The following is a 15,039-nucleotide window of genomic DNA, read 5'->3' as shown; positions in this document are numbered from 1 at the left end:
TGTTTAGAAATATAGACTTTAGAATACACACAATGCTGCTGTGATGTCTCTGCTGTGACACATTTTTCCCATGAGGGATAACAAAGTCGAGTGAAACTTTATCTGGTAAACAAAAACAGCAAGCGACTCAATCTGTGTCTGAGTCATAAATACCTCAACTACATATCATCTTATATGGTGATGTTATAAAGCACCGTGGTGGACTTTGGCTCGGCCACATGTTGTACAAACATTTTGACTCTTTGCTTATCCAAATTGAATTTATCTCGACGAACCCTTCTAATCTCAACCGATGAATCAAGCGGGAGACATGTGAGGAGGGATGTGAGACGCAGCAGCATCTCACCGACCCGTTCGCACTCAAATGCCTCTCAAACGTTCAAAAGCCATTCTGGCTTCGGCAGCGATACACTGCTGTTTGTTTCTCGCCCCAAAATAAACACAACCGGTTGGATGCAGGTGACTTCATGAAATGTGGACAACACGACTGCGGTTGCTAACAAACAAAGGAGCAGCAGCCCACATCTAACTGATATTTGAAGAGGCTCATTGCTCAAGAATGCGTTTCGCAAGCCGAAAGGCCGTGATTTAATTAAATAGAGCAAATCAATGATCCGCAAACATGGAAGCCCAGAATTTTATTTCCACTCATCAAGTTGATGACATATGTTCCTTTTTGTGTATATTCAGGAACAGTTCTTGGGTTTTCCTCGAAGTCTTGAGATTCAATGGAGCAGTTAAAAGAAACGTCTCCGTAAACCCTCTCACCAAGAGGCAAAGTACAGAAGTAGTGTATGAAAATCCACCCTCACCGCTTTTCATAGTGAGGTCGGTTGGATCAAAGCATCCCTCTCCCTACTTCATGTGTGTGTCACAAAATGTATGTGGAGCAATTTGTGTAGCTGTGGAAAACAAATCAATTCAAGTGATCTGATGTGCCGAAAATCTGTCAATCAGGTGATACGTGGACACATTTTTGCAATAAGTTGTATCAACTGTTTCAAGTGTGCACGAGGAAAAAAAAATACTGCCCTGATTACAAGTAGTGTGCGAGTGGGACCTCTTGTGTCTCAAAGTAGTATGACACAGTATAATTGAATGTTAGTACATTAAACACCTTAAGAAGAAGTTATGATTGATGCAGTGCAAACAGATCTGACTACGATGTGTATGAGGTGCGCTTAGTGCACATTTAGTTGCAGACTGATGACATCGGGAACACAATTCAAACACATATACTCATGTTGGGGTGGTTCAACAACATCTCTCTGTCCTACTTGTGTTTCCAGCTGACCAAAAGAGCAAGACTTCTTATCAGTTGGTTAGGAGTTAATAGTTAACCTGAACTTATCGGCTGAGGTCACCCACACAACAAATGCGTGTCCCAGCAGAAGGAGCCGGGCCCGCGCACTTTTGCAGAGCAAATGTGTCCCGTTTCTCAGCCATTCAACCATAATAGCCCCCCCCCCCCCGCAGGTCGGCCCCTCCACCCTTAGCTTCAGCCTTCAGTCACACAACCTCACGGAGGGCCTCAGGGTCAGTCTCAGCCTGCGAGAAGTAGTTGTGGCTGCAAAAAGAAAGAAGTGACTCAGTACAGCTGCTGATCAACACCTGATACTGGAATTGGAATAGCTGGAATAACTCAGCAGTAATGGGATATGGTAGATATAAAGAGTTCACAGAACTGGATTTATAGTTCAACCACAAGCAGGGAGAGGGGAAACAAAAAAAAAAAAGGTCTAAATCCAAAATAAGTTTAATCAATGGCAGAAAGAAGTCCCTTTATAGAATAGAGTTTGTCATCCTAAGCTTGTTTGTGTTTTCATGAGCCACTAAGTGAGCAGCGGCCCCTTTGGTTGAGCTCTCTTCAGAGTATGCATGCTGGGTTTTGGTCTCTTCTGACATAGCTGCTTCCCTCAGCACTTCACTGACACTTGAGCTATTTCTACACCGTAACATCCAAAAATACAAAATACAGCAAGTTGACAGTGAGGGCAAACTATGTTTTACATTTGAGTGTAAGTGATGATAAGCAGACAGCCATCGCCTTCCAACCAGCTGTGAGGAACCGTTTTAGGTCACTTTTAAACGTTTGGTTTTGGGCTGCATGGGTTAGGTAACCGTCTAAAACTCAGTCCCAGTCCTTTTATACAAATATTATTTTGTTTGTTTCAGAGCCCATCATGGATATCATAACTATTAACATCTTTATTTTCCTTAAAGGCCCAGCTTAGAGACTTTTGCAAACTGATGCAGGAAACCATTTTTAGGATGTGACACTTCTGAGGACAGTTCCCCTGGATCAACAGCCGGGTAACGTGCTATCAGTGACTCCAAAACATGCTGACGAAACCCTGTAGTGAACTATAGATTGGAGGCGTTTTCTGAACTTTGACCCATGTTGATAAACACCCGAGAGAGGCCTATCTCTAACAGTCCCCCTGAAACTGGCTAGACCCAGAGCGGACAGGTCCACAAAATAAATAGGGCCAATGACGTGGGCACAGCAGGAGGTGTTACTGGTTAACCTGGAAAACTCCATCTGCAGCGGTGTTGTTTTACACTGGTTTCTGGTTCAGAGATGTTGGACTGAGTTATTTAAATGGATCCACCAAAAGAAAGCAACCACATGAATTTCTTGTTTTCATTGCTCTGTCTAAAAGAGGCAATTGAAGAAATATGAAAAGGTCAATCCCAATGTCCTTTGGCAAGAAAAGGAAAGTGCAAAGCCCCAAAAAACCTTGAATTTACTATTTGACAAGTATGAGAAATTCTCACCATGGTGGAAGTGGGGCTGTAGCATTTTTACATTTTTCGCTTTGGTAATAGTTGTGTAGTAGCTCCTTTGTAAAATATTACGATTCAGAAACCACCCTTATCGGTCTCAAAACCTGCAAGTACTGGGCAGAGGCGCATAATGCGGGCTTATCTCTTCAGGCTTTGCAGATGGTTCAAACTGTGAGGACACTGGGTTTTATTGACCTTTTCAGGGTCAAAGGAGGCGAACATCTGGAGGATTTGGTTGGATGTCACCAGGCTAGTAAACCAATAAAAATGTATTAAATTGTACCAAATGCTCACTTGCAGGAAAATGATTTATATTCTCAAAGTAAACCCTGCAATTTTAAACAATACCTTTTTTAATATGTTAGGCTTCACTGTGGCCCAAAAGTAACCAAACTTTTGTTTAAAATACAGCACAAATGTTTGATCTTTTTGAATGATTAAAGGCACATTACTCTCTGTAACAGATGTCCCTGTCTTACCTGAATTGACTGCTGCTGTATTTTCTTCATTGATCTATGAGCCAAACCGGGTTGCACAATGTCCAAACAGAGATTTAGCAATTATACATGAGTTTTTGGCAACAAAATCAAATCCTCCCATACCCTTGCAGCTGGTATAAAGCTGGCGAGGGCCAACTCTCTGCACTCTTCGGGCCGAAAAAGGGGTTCGCTGTTACCAAGTGCTTGAACTGAAACCGGGAAGAAGAGATGGCACCAGTCAAGAAGGTAAATGAACTGATATGTGAATCTGAATTTTCTTATTCTAAAGAGACTTCAGACATGTATTATAAGTATTTGCTGTGGGTTGTAGATGCCCTGTTGGTTGACAGGTCGTGCTGTTCTGATGGAAATGTTGTCAGTGCGGGTTTTAAGTGGGACCTATAAGTAGGTGATGTAGTGCTCGAATCCAAAGGCAACACACAGACCACGTCGGAACTATTTTCTCTCAACCGCAGGGTATCATCGAGCGCCTGAATTCCGGGGAGGTGGTGATCGGCGATGGGGGTTTCGTGTTCGCTCTGGAGAAGAGAGGCTACGTGAAGGCCGGGCCTTGGACCCCGGAGGCTACCGTCACACACCCCGAGGCCGGTAAGACAGACACCCACACGCTGTCCTCAAAACCCAACACGGGGGCAAAACTAAAAGCTTTAAACACGCGCGGTTCCATCAGTGCGGCAGCTGCACAGGGAGTTCCTGAGGGCAGGATCCAACGTCATGCAGACCTTCACCTTCTACGCCAGCGACGACAAACTGGAGAACAGGGGGCAGGACTTGAGAATCACTGTGAGAACCCAGCTACAGCAGCCACCGCTTACAGCAAACACCACTCTACCCCCCCCCGTACTAATGGCCTTCAACTGTGATGTTCTCTCAGGGGGCACAAATCAACGAGGCGGCCTGTGACCTGGCGAGGGAAGTAGCCAGTGAAGGAGACGCCATGGTGGCCGGTGGCGTGTGTCAGACTCCGTCCTACCTGAGCTGCAAGAGTGAGACAGATGTGAAGGCCATCTTTAAGAAACAGCTGGACGTGTTCATGAAGAAGAACGTGGACTTCCTGATAGCCGAGGTGGAGGCGCATCTGGTTTCCTGGGTCCTGTGGCCTTACATCTGAAATGGGATCGGTTTGGAACGACCGGGCGCCGTGGTGGTGACGGCGTTTTTTTCTCTCGCCCCGCAGTACTTCGAGCATGTGGAGGAGGCCGTGTGGGCCGTGGAGGTGCTGAAGACCAGCGGGAAGCCCGTGGCCGCCTCCATGTGCATCGGACCGGAGGGAGACATGCACGGCGTCTCACCCGGCGACTGTGCCGTCAGGCTGGTGAAGGCCGGTACGAGAATACCCGCGCGTTTCTGTAGCGTGGCGTCGGCTGCGTTATCTGATACGGCAATGACCATTTCACTCTCTTCTCCAGGTGCCCAGATTGTGGGGGTCAACTGCCACTTTGACCCCATGACCTGTGTGAAAGCCGTGAAGATGATGAAGGAGGGAGTGGAGAAGGCCAGGCTGAAGGCTCACTACATGGTGCAGCCGCTGGCTTACCACACCCCCGACTGCAACTGTCAGGGATTCATCGACCTGCCAGAATTCCCTTTCGGTATTGCCTTGTGCTCGGATATAAAAAAAAAATGAATCAAAACCAAGTAGTCTGTAGTTTCTCAAAAGTTGTCTCCACTTAACTTCCTCAGCCCTTGAGCCCAGAATCCTGACCCGCTGGGACATGCATAAGTACGCCAGAGAGTCCTACAAGGCTGGCATCCGCTTCATCGGGGGCTGCTGTGGATTTGAGCCCTACCACATCAGGGCCATAGCAGAGGAGCTGGCCCCCGAGAGAGGGATCGTGGTCCCTGGCTCAGAGAAACATGGAATGTGGGGTGCTGGTCTGGAGATGCACACCAAACCCTGGGTCCGAGCCAGGTAAACCAGACAAAATATTCAAAATACTGAAACACACGCATGCATCTCTTCTTGTGCTTATCCTGTGTCTGTGCCCCCCCCATCTAGGGCCCGTCGGGACTACTGGGAGAATTTAGCTCCTGCATCCGGTCGGCCCAAGTGCCCGTCCCTGTCCACGCCGGAGAGCTGGGGCGTGACCAAGGGCCACGCCGACCTGCTGCAGCACAAAGAGGCCACCAGCAGTCAGGAAATGAAGCACGTGCTGGAGAGGCAGAAGAAGGCCAAGTCCTCCACATGAGGACAGGAGAGAGGAGTCTTTTCCGAGTCCAGTCCAAGGATGAAAAAGCACTTGTAACAGCGATGCTCCACTTGTGGAGTACTTTGTAAACCCCCCCCCTACAATAAACCTGAATTTGTCACTTTATTGGTGTCGGTGTGGAATGAGTGCTGTTGGACTGTTGAACGTGACACATTTGACATGTGCATGGATTTAGAAGGGACTCCATCCCCCGATGGGACCGGTCCCGAAGCGGGACACTCTCACAATACTCTCACTCTGTCAACGAGAGGAGGGGGAGACGTGTAAACATTGGGGTTGTGTCATTTTGCCTGCTGCCAATCAGAGCGGCTCCCGTTTGGGACCCCTCCCCTGCTTCAGATAGATTTATAGGGGGCTCCTGCTCCTCTCCAGTGTCGCTTCAGCCTCTCAAAGTCTGAGTAGTACGGGGGTCCACACGACTGCAGGATTATGGCACCATCAAAGAAGGTATGTTTGTCTAGTTTATGTGTTGGGGATGTTATGGAAAAGGACTTTGTGAAAGCTTTTTCTTTTCAGCTCATGACACATGATGAACATCACAGTTATTATAATCTAGTTTAGCTCAGTTCACACTGTACATTTCACTGACCTGGTCTGAAGTGTATGAACAAAGTCAAGTGAAACTTTTAATGTTAAAGCCCACGTGTGGGAATCCAAAAGTTCTGATCTATCAGTGAACGGGAGCCGTGCAGCTGCTCTCTGACGGCACATGTGCTGCTTTCTCGATGCCTCTGCGTCACACGAGGGGGACGGGGGGGGGACAGGGGGGGGCGGGGTCAATTTGGAGTCCTGCATGAGGCATGATGCATATTTCTCTCACTCAATTAAACCGAGTCCGGTCCGAAATAGAGGTGGGGCCTTCGCCCTATCAAGTGGTGCGTCAGCATCTGTCCCGTAAACCTCCATCCCTCTGCGCTCACACTCGTCTCCTCAGGGAATCTTGGAGCGCCTCGACGCCGGGGAGGTGGTGATCGGCGATGGAGGCTTCGTGTTCGCCCTGGAGAAGAGGGGCTACGTGAAGGCCGGCCCGTGGACGCCGGAAGCCGCCGCGGAGCACCCGGAAGCAGGTGAGAGAGCGAGAGCCGCGCTCATTCTCCTCCAAATGCTGCTTCTTCGCGATCCCTGCTGATGGCCTCTGCTTGTGCGGCGCGCGTCACGGTGTAGATGGATGTGCTCGTCCGGTCGCCTTATCGTGCGTTGGTCTTTTTGGTGACTTCAGTGCGGCAGCTGCACAGGGAGTTCCTGAGGGCCGGGGCCAACGTCATGCAGACCTTCACCTTCTACGCCAGCGACGACAAACTGGAGAACAGGGGCAACAAGCTCACCTTCACTGTAGGCCCCATTGGACGCAGCACCACTCGCCCAAGAATAAGCCGGTTTGGTCTGGTTTTGCCCACGATGTCTCTTCCGTCCCGCAGGGAGCTCAGATCAACGAGGCCGCCTGCGATTTGGCCCGGGAGGTCGCCAACGAGGGCGACGCTCTGGTTGCCGGAGGAGTGTGTCAGACTCCGTCCTACCTGAGCTGCAAGAGTGAGACGGAGGTGAAAGGCATCCTGAAGAAACAGCTTGACGTGTTCATGAAGAAAAACGTGGACTTCCTGATTGCAGAGGTACAGATGACTTTCTGCCGTGAATGATCTCAACCCTCACTTTAAGCCCTTTGTTGAGTGGGACGTGTGTCTGTCCTGCAGTACTTTGAGCATGTTGAGGAGGCCGTGTGGGCCGTGGAGGTGCTGAAGGAGACCGGGAAGCCTGTGGCTGCTTCCATGTGCATCGGACCGGAGGGAGACATGCACGGCGTGCCACCTGCAGAGTGTGCCGTCCGGCTGGTCAAAGCCGGTGGGTACAGTGTCCTTTAACGCACCCGTGAGCACCGCCCAGGAAATGCAACTTTAAAGTCTCTTAGATCTCAAACCCTAGAACCGTGACAGCAGTTGGTTCTGTCTCTTCGAAAGTGTTGTCCTCCTCTGCTCATTAGTCACAGCTAACCTAACCCTGCCAATGCATGTTCCACTTGTAGGTGCCCAGATTGTTGGCGTCAACTGCCACTTTGACCCCATGACCTGTGTGAAAGCTGTCAAGATGATGAAGGAGGGAGTGGAGAAGGCCGGACTGAAGGCTCATTACATGGTGCAGCCCCTGGCATACCACACCCCCGACTGCAACTGTCAGGGTTTCATCGACCTGCCAGAATTCCCCTTTGGTAATGAAACCGCTTGGCATTTTCATTTAAACATATAACGTTACACCTTAAAAATAAGTACTTTCTCCATGTGCACATGCAAACCTCCCGCATCCCACGGCGGCAAGGTCGCCAAAAGCAAACCTCAGTTATGGGGTGTAATGTGTACAAATCTCCCGTCAGGTCTGGAGCCCAGGATCCTGTCGCGGTGGGACATGCACAAGTACGCCAGAGAGGCCTTCAACGCTGGCATCCTCTTCATCGGCGGCTGCTGTGGATTCGAGCCGTACCACATCAGGGCGGTGGCAGAGGAGCTGGCCGCCGAGAGGGGCGTCCTCCCTGCTGCGTCAGAGAAGCACGGCAACTGGGGTGCCGGTCTGGAGATGCACACCAAGCCCTGGGTCAGAGCCAGGTCAGAAGAGAGACTTTCTATCACTGAGTACTGTAATCATGCACCCTAAAATGTAAAAAAGAAAACAGCTCTTTCTGACTAGGTACTGACTGGTGTGGCCTTTTGTCTCTTCTAGAGCCCGCCGTGACTACTGGGAGAACCTGAAGCCAGCCTCTGGTCGCCCCCTGTGTCCCTCCATGTCTTGCCCAGACAGCTGGGGTGTCACCAAGGGCCACAATGATCTCATGCAGCAGAAGGAGGCCACCTCTCATGACCAACTCAAGCAGCTGTTCGACAGGTCAAAGACCCACTGAGTCTCAGCCACGCAGCTGGCAAGAAGGCCTGGGTTCAAACCCCAGTCGGGTGCAGCTGCCGACGCTATAGCAGAATGCACTATATGCGCAGTATCAAGTTAAGAATCGGCCCATGTTTATATTGGAATCAGTTTTGTTTTTCATGACTCTGGACAACTTTGTTTAATAAATGGAGGTCTAATTAAATTGTAATTGTTCACCCGACTGATGTATCTTCTTGCTGTGAATGGGAGGTTGTTAATTAGTTGCATAATCTTTTGGTATGGGATGATCATGACAGCACGGCACTACGTATTTATTATTGTTATGCAGGGATAAATAGACTTTAGCATGTCAAAATGGAGCAAAGCTTCAATGCATTCATCAGTTGAATTTAATAATTGGGCCAATAATAGTAAGGCAACATTATGTCATATATAAAGAAAATTGTACCAGGGTTTGTAAATCCCCAAGTCGCACTGTGGTTGAAGGGTTGAGATGAGCTGTATTGTTTATGAATTTGAAATTTCACTAAACGGCTTTGGGAATCCTGCAATGAATGAGGAATCCAGCAGATGGCGTTGTTGTGATGTCATTGCACACATTAGACTGACCGCAAGTACAAAGAGCATATTGGGAAAGATGCTCCACTACATATGTATATTGAGTTAATCAATTTCTTGTTAAAGATCTTCTCTTCTCTTCTTGTTGTCTTTTATTATTTGAAAGGTTTTGTGAGTTGTGGGTTCAAAAGGCAAGCATACGAGACGTCATCAACAGTATTACATGCTCAAAGGTTTAAACCTTTGTATCAAATTATTAAAGATACGTGTATTAACTAAATAACGTACTCTCGTCCTCCTCGTTCAGGAATCCTACTGCTATCACCAAATGAAAACAAAATTCACATAAACCAGACAGGGAAAACTCAAATGAAAAATAATATTCGGTTGCCTTATGGAAAAAACGCTATATTATATTACACTTTCTATAGGCTGTGCTGTAATCATAGTTTGGGTTGATTTTACGTTTATATATTCTATGAAAAGTACTTACTGCGTGTTTGCAATGCGGCGCGAGAGATTTGTGCTTATTTCTGACGGTGTGTTTTCTGCTGGTGACACATCTTTCCTTATAAACAATCTCTGCCCCTTTACTCGTCGTTGATTGGACAAGATTTACTTGACCTTATTTTCATCCAGACGGAGTAGATACAAAGATATTGGTCTTTGCTATAGCACACTAGTCTTGTATTGGATTGTTTTGGTATCACACAGACTTTCAGTAGCTTAATGGAGGATGAAAGGCTCTGAGACCTCATTTGCCTTCGACTGTTTGTACTTTACAGTAGATTAAAGTATTGCATTGGTCTATTTTGTATGTCCTCTTTTCACAGGAGGCTAACTCGCAACCCGGAGTGATAAGGCTGCAGTATGGATTGACTGGCCTGAGGATTTGACCTCGAAGGACAACCGCTGGGTCAATCAATCTGACGGCCGTTTCCACAGAGGTGTAAAGAGGAGGCTATACGTAAGGAGGCATTATATCCCCTTCCCACCCCCCTGCGCCATTCCCCATAACCCGCATCCCGTGGACCACTGTGCGTGTTACGCCAAGACCGTTTACGTTAACCGTTTACGTCAACAGCGCAGCGCCATCTTGTGGTGTCATTCGGCAGCTACGGGGAGCCTCTTCAAACCGGAAGTGAACCAGCGGGGTCGTCATGGGGAGCAAAGTCAGCTCCAAGATGGCAGCACCCGCAGCCCGAGTCATCCAGGTAACAGTGCTCCAGAGATCCACACTAGCGCAGACGACAGTGTGTTGAGGTCCGATTCACGCTGTTGGTGGGAAACGACCCTCCCTCGTCGTCCTTCACCGTGTATAACCTGTTTTAGAAGAGCCCTTTGGCTGAAACAAACACAGGCGTACCCTTGTTGGTGTCCTTGTTTAACCGTGTTGAGACAGCACAAGAAAAACGAATTTACAGTCTAAATCTACATAAGCGCTCGCTGACATTTTGACGCAGCTGTTGGACCGAGTCGCTGTTAGCATGAAGTGTGATTCGTGTTAGCTTAGCATCAGATAACGTATGTACGGGGATGGAGGGAGCGGAGGATGAGGGGACTTGTTGTCGGTTCACTTTGAACGTCGCTCGGTGTAAACATGGACGTTTTTAGTTTCGCTTGCTCAATGGCAAAGACACTGTATCTAAAGGGGTTTTAAACATCTGTATCCCAGTAAATATAGAAACATATATGTCCAGCGTTATGGGGACTGCATCTAACCGCTTGTTTTGGTTGGTTGGTGTGCAAACTGGATACTGTTGTTCGTCAATAATCAGAAAGCCCTTGGAGGCTGGTACGGGGGCCCCCTTTTTTGGCCTTGGCCCTTGGGCTATTCATCTCAGTCTGTCGATGCGTTTTTGGTCGTTGCAGCAATAGTGAAACATAAGTCACTGTTATCAGATCCACATTGTGACCCGTCACAGTCATCATGATAGAGTGATGCTTCTATCACACAATTAAAAACCAGTGGAATACTCCCACGCACCAAAACAAATATGAGTAATACATTAAAGGGTTAAATGTATAGGTTGTTAGATGTTACCGAGGTAATCCCTCTCTTTGTACTTAATGTTGAAGATTAAAACGAAGCTTTTTTTTCTTTTTTTACAGGCTGTTCGGCCTCGCGCTCCTCTGATCAAGTTCCCCAAGCGACAAGACCTTCAACGACCCAATGGTGAGCATGGCGACATTGAATGTTAACTATAAAAACGGCTCCTGGTGATCCAGCGGATTCTGTAACCTTCAGTTGTTCCGTGTTTTAAGAAACATTAAGCAAGCATTAAATTCATTTGAATCTTTGCCCTTGAATTGTGCTCGGTGCTTCTTGAGTTGCCGTCATAAGTGACGTTGACTGACTTTTCTTCTTCTTCTTCTTCTTCTTCTTCTTTCCATTTCCAGCTGAAGAGGCTTTGAAAGCATTTGCAGTTAACGTCTCCCCGCACAGCACGCCGACGCCGCCTCCGTCATCACGACCTCATGCACCTTTAACCCCACTTTCTGGCACCCCAGATTCTCTGGCCTCTATTCAGCTACTACCTGCGAGGTACCGCAGGAGACCAATGGCAGCCGAAGAGATGGAGTACATCCAGGTGAGGGGGGGGGCCTTTGATCCTTGGGTATGTTTCAGAGCACAACCTTTGTCCTGGATGTAAGATCAACCTCCGTAACCATTGGTTACAGAAATGTAATGGACCGATTGGAAGAAATCTTATCAACATTTCACATGTTTCAGAAAGCGGAGAATTTCCACCTCAAAGTTTTATCTACATTGCCAATATTGAGGAGCTCTTATGTCACATTTGTTAGTTTTTTTTCAGATCTGTATTCTGTTTTGTTTCTTCACAGCGTGGCGGACCAGAATGACACGAAGCGACTCGATCACCGCAATCAGGGTCCTTTTCTGTGTGTCTTCAACTCCATTCGGCTGCTCAACCTATTGCCACATGATGTAGAATAAAGTATTGGTTAAAGCTGGTTAAGATGTACATATTTGTTTCTATCCTAGTTGTATATTTTTTGGTTTTGACGGTTTCTGATTTTTCCTCTCATGTGTGCCTCACTTGCAATGCCACCTCACCTAAATCAGACCCCCTAAATTCCCAATAATGGGAAGGTGCATTTCCCTGAGATTCACACTAAACCGATACGTTTGTTCGAACCCAAGCGGCCCGAGAGCCTCGGCTATCGAGTTGCAATGGTACTGTTGAGTGAGTCTGCTGGATGGAATTCATTAAAAGAACATATTGTATTTCGATTGTGGCGTTCTTATCGTGCTCGATGTGGAACCCGTAGGCACATGACCGGCAGAGAACGCCTTCAACACACGAGCCACGTGTTCAGGATTTGTTTTCAGGTGCTTTATTGTTTACCGTCGCTGGCATGCTCTATATGGCAAACATCAACAACATCGACATTCCACAACAGAGCGCTATGACCGGTGTTTTTCTAACTATGAGATCCGGTAAGCTCTCCAGTGACTATTGGCACAAACAGACGCGAGGAGAGGTGAACGTTCGCCGCTCAGACTGGCAGAGAGTTATCTCAAGTCTCCAGAGCCGAGGAAAGCGGTTTATTTATAGTCTCCTCTTGCCATGAATTTAAGACATGCCTTAGTAAGTCCATGTCTGCCTCTGAGGGGAAAAAAAATAATTACATGAATGCCGTTATAGAACAATTCATGGCTTTACAAAAATACCTCTGGGTTCCCAAAACTAATCAAACACTACCTGTGAACTCTATGGAGGGGAAAGTGCAGTATATTCGTAGAGTAATATCAACACCTACAGCAACTGCCAAGAGACAAATGGGCACAACACTAAACACTGAGGTACACACTGGATTACTGGAGTATTCTGTGAGTATTCTATGAACAGCTGAGGGGCGTTTCTGTTTTTTTTGGATGATTGTGGATAGGTACGCCAGACTAAACATTGCACTTGCAGCAGAAGCAAATCGTTGCTAGGCGACGGGAGACTCCCGTCAATCGCTCTGTTCGTCCACTTCCTCGAAAGCCGTCAGGAAGTCGGCGATGGAGTCCACCACGTAGTCGGGCACCAGGCCGCGGTTGGCGGCCAGGTCGCCGTCCCTGTACTCGTGGGCGTCCTCGAGCTGAGACACGCCGGTGAGGGTGAGCATGGTGTCGAGGCCGCAGTTGGACCCGAACAGCATGTCCGTCTCCAGGCGGTCCCCGATCATCAGGCACTTGGCGGGCTCCACCCCGCTGAACTGGCTGGAGATGCACTCGAACATGAAGCGGCTCGGCTTGCCGATCACGGTGGCCTTGCGGCCCGAGGACACCTCCAGGGCCGCAGTGAGGGACCCGGAACCTTGCAGAGGTGAAGATGATACAAAAATCAGTTAGATCAGTGAAACAACTTTCTAGTGGGCGTGGCCTAGTCTCTGATCAGTCTCACCCCGCGCTTACAACCCGGCAGGGCCAGTTCGGAGGCAGCAGAAAAACAACAAAGGAGAGAAAGGGAGGCCGAAATGAAAGTGTCCCATCCAGCAGACAGACCTTAGGCCGGGCGGTACTTGGGTTCTGTACTGTGATAAAGCTGCTGCGTGTGCTCTGTGGATGGGATAGGAGCGGGGTGCAGAAGAATGGCTCAATTGAGCCATGGGTATTCCAGCACAGTGACCGCCATCCCTGTTTGTATTCGAGACCAAGTGAAATGTTTACCGCAGCAGAGATGCACCTAGAATCAGGAGTCTCATGCTTCTGAAACCTCCACACACCTCCACGTCACAGCACAGCTCTGCCAAAGGTTGGACTCACTTTGACGGGTAAAACACACACACGCACAATCACTTTCAATAAATTGCCTATATTTAATGGGAGTTGGTTTAAAAAAAAAGCTTGATCGCCCTTGTCCATGGTGAATGTTTAGCTTCTTACAATAAGACCAATCCAAGTTCCACTAAAACGGAAAGCGTGACAGCGTGATGAGCTTCAGTAACGAACTATTTCACCGTTAACGGCTGAGCGGTGCGTTTTTACAAGAGGGTTTGGACTCTGATTAAGATGTTAATATCGACAAATAGTGGGAATTCATTATTATCATAGAGGGAACTATTTCCCTGATACGTGTCAAACACTGCAGACCGCGGCTCGCGCTGACCTCTCGGGCCCATGGGCCCACGTCGGCGATCTACATGTATACACCACGTCAACAGGCGCAGCCGCATCACCGCCATTACCTGGCAGTATCCGTCCACCCGACAGAGGGTGCCAGGGGTCGTTGTCGGTGGCCAGGAACAGACAGTCAGGGTCCCTCAGGTAGCACGACGCTTTGGCCAGTTTGAGAAAAGTCAGTTTGTCGTCATGTCCCACCAGCACCGCCTTGACGTCCGGAGCCAGGGCGCAGTCGTAGATGGTGGCGCCCGGTTCGTCCGCCTCCTCCACGCAGGAGACGCCGGCCCCCTCCAGCTCCACGCGCAGCCCGTCGCAGCCCATCACGTACACCTGTCCGCGGACCTTGACGACGTCCCGCAGGTAGAGAGCCGAGCAGTACGACGAGCTGAAGATCTGCTCCAGCGTCACGTCGGTGAAGCCCAGCCGGTAGAACTTGTGCACGTAGCTCTCGCGGGGCCTGGTGCAGTTGTTGGTGACGAACACGACGTTTTTGCCGCGCCGTATCAGCGAGCTCACCGCCTTGGCGGCGCCCGTCACCGCCGTCTCCCCGTGCCATATCACGCCGTCGCAGTCGAGGAGGATGCAGTCCTTCGCCTCGAGCAGATTTCTTATCTGCGGACCTCGAATTTTCTGGCAGCCTTTGAGCCCAAAAGCGCCCGCCATCCCGGCTTTGTCCGCGGTCTCCTCCGTGTTTCAGCTGCTAGTGACTCCCCATGTCGACGGGGGGTGCATCGTGTGCCAACGACCGCTGGTGGAACGGGACGAAAACAAATCAATGGTCAATCAAATCCCATCGCAGTGTCCCCGGTTGCGCTTACATACGCGGACAGCGGGCTACGTAAACATTGACGTTAAGCCACGCCCACTGTGTTCATACCGACCAATCGAACGGCCGCGCTTTAACCAATCAGGTGCGTGTGTGTCACTAGCCTTCTATAAGCGACGTCCGCTAATAAATACATTGCGCGCCCCCTGTCGG

General features: G+C 48.9%; 4 protein-coding genes across 4 annotated transcripts; 3 read left to right on the top strand and 1 right to left on the bottom strand.

The window, feature by feature from the left end:
* The first annotated feature begins 3,362 nt into the window (after window positions 1-3,362).
* Window positions 3,363-5,602, top strand: LOC119225361 (betaine--homocysteine S-methyltransferase 1-like). Its single transcript, XM_037483165.2, has 8 exons — window positions 3,363-3,512; window positions 3,743-3,875; window positions 3,958-4,070; window positions 4,162-4,353; window positions 4,465-4,612; window positions 4,697-4,879; window positions 4,971-5,199; window positions 5,287-5,602. Exons 1-8 carry the CDS (start codon window positions 3,495-3,497, stop codon window positions 5,474-5,476), a joined length of 1,206 nt encoding a protein of 401 aa, XP_037339062.1. The 5' UTR covers window positions 3,363-3,494; the 3' UTR covers window positions 5,477-5,602.
* A 123-nt stretch (window positions 5,603-5,725) lies between these two features.
* Window positions 5,726-8,583, top strand: LOC119225362 (betaine--homocysteine S-methyltransferase 1-like). The gene is made up of 8 exons (XM_037483168.2): window positions 5,726-5,944; window positions 6,432-6,564; window positions 6,717-6,829; window positions 6,916-7,107; window positions 7,189-7,336; window positions 7,518-7,700; window positions 7,863-8,091; window positions 8,207-8,583. Exons 1-8 carry the CDS (start codon window positions 5,927-5,929, stop codon window positions 8,382-8,384), a joined length of 1,194 nt encoding a protein of 397 aa, XP_037339065.1. The 5' UTR covers window positions 5,726-5,926; the 3' UTR covers window positions 8,385-8,583.
* A 962-nt stretch (window positions 8,584-9,545) lies between these two features.
* On the top strand, window positions 9,546-11,903 carry kgd4 (alpha-ketoglutarate dehydrogenase subunit 4). Its single transcript, XM_037483250.2, has 5 exons — window positions 9,546-9,893; window positions 10,011-10,140; window positions 11,039-11,102; window positions 11,327-11,517; window positions 11,774-11,903. Exons 2-5 carry the CDS (start codon window positions 10,087-10,089, stop codon window positions 11,789-11,791), a joined length of 327 nt encoding a protein of 108 aa, XP_037339147.2. The 5' UTR covers window positions 9,546-9,893; window positions 10,011-10,086; the 3' UTR covers window positions 11,792-11,903.
* Window positions 11,904-12,263: 360 nt separating this feature from the next.
* pdxp (pyridoxal (pyridoxine, vitamin B6) phosphatase) lies at window positions 12,264-15,039 on the bottom strand. Its single transcript, XM_037483248.2, has 2 exons — window positions 14,126-15,039; window positions 12,264-13,254 (listed from the first exon to the last, which is right to left on the bottom strand). Exons 1-2 carry the CDS (start codon window positions 14,721-14,723, stop codon window positions 12,908-12,910), a joined length of 945 nt encoding a protein of 314 aa, XP_037339145.1. The 5' UTR covers window positions 14,724-15,039; the 3' UTR covers window positions 12,264-12,907.

Source organism: Pungitius pungitius, chromosome 5 (assembly GCF_949316345.1).
Source record: "Pungitius pungitius chromosome 5, fPunPun2.1, whole genome shotgun sequence".
NCBI lineage: Eukaryota > Metazoa > Chordata > Actinopteri > Perciformes > Gasterosteidae > Pungitius > Pungitius pungitius.
The sequence above is the reverse complement of the archived record's forward strand: the minus strand, read 5'-3'. Positions and strand labels throughout refer to the sequence as shown.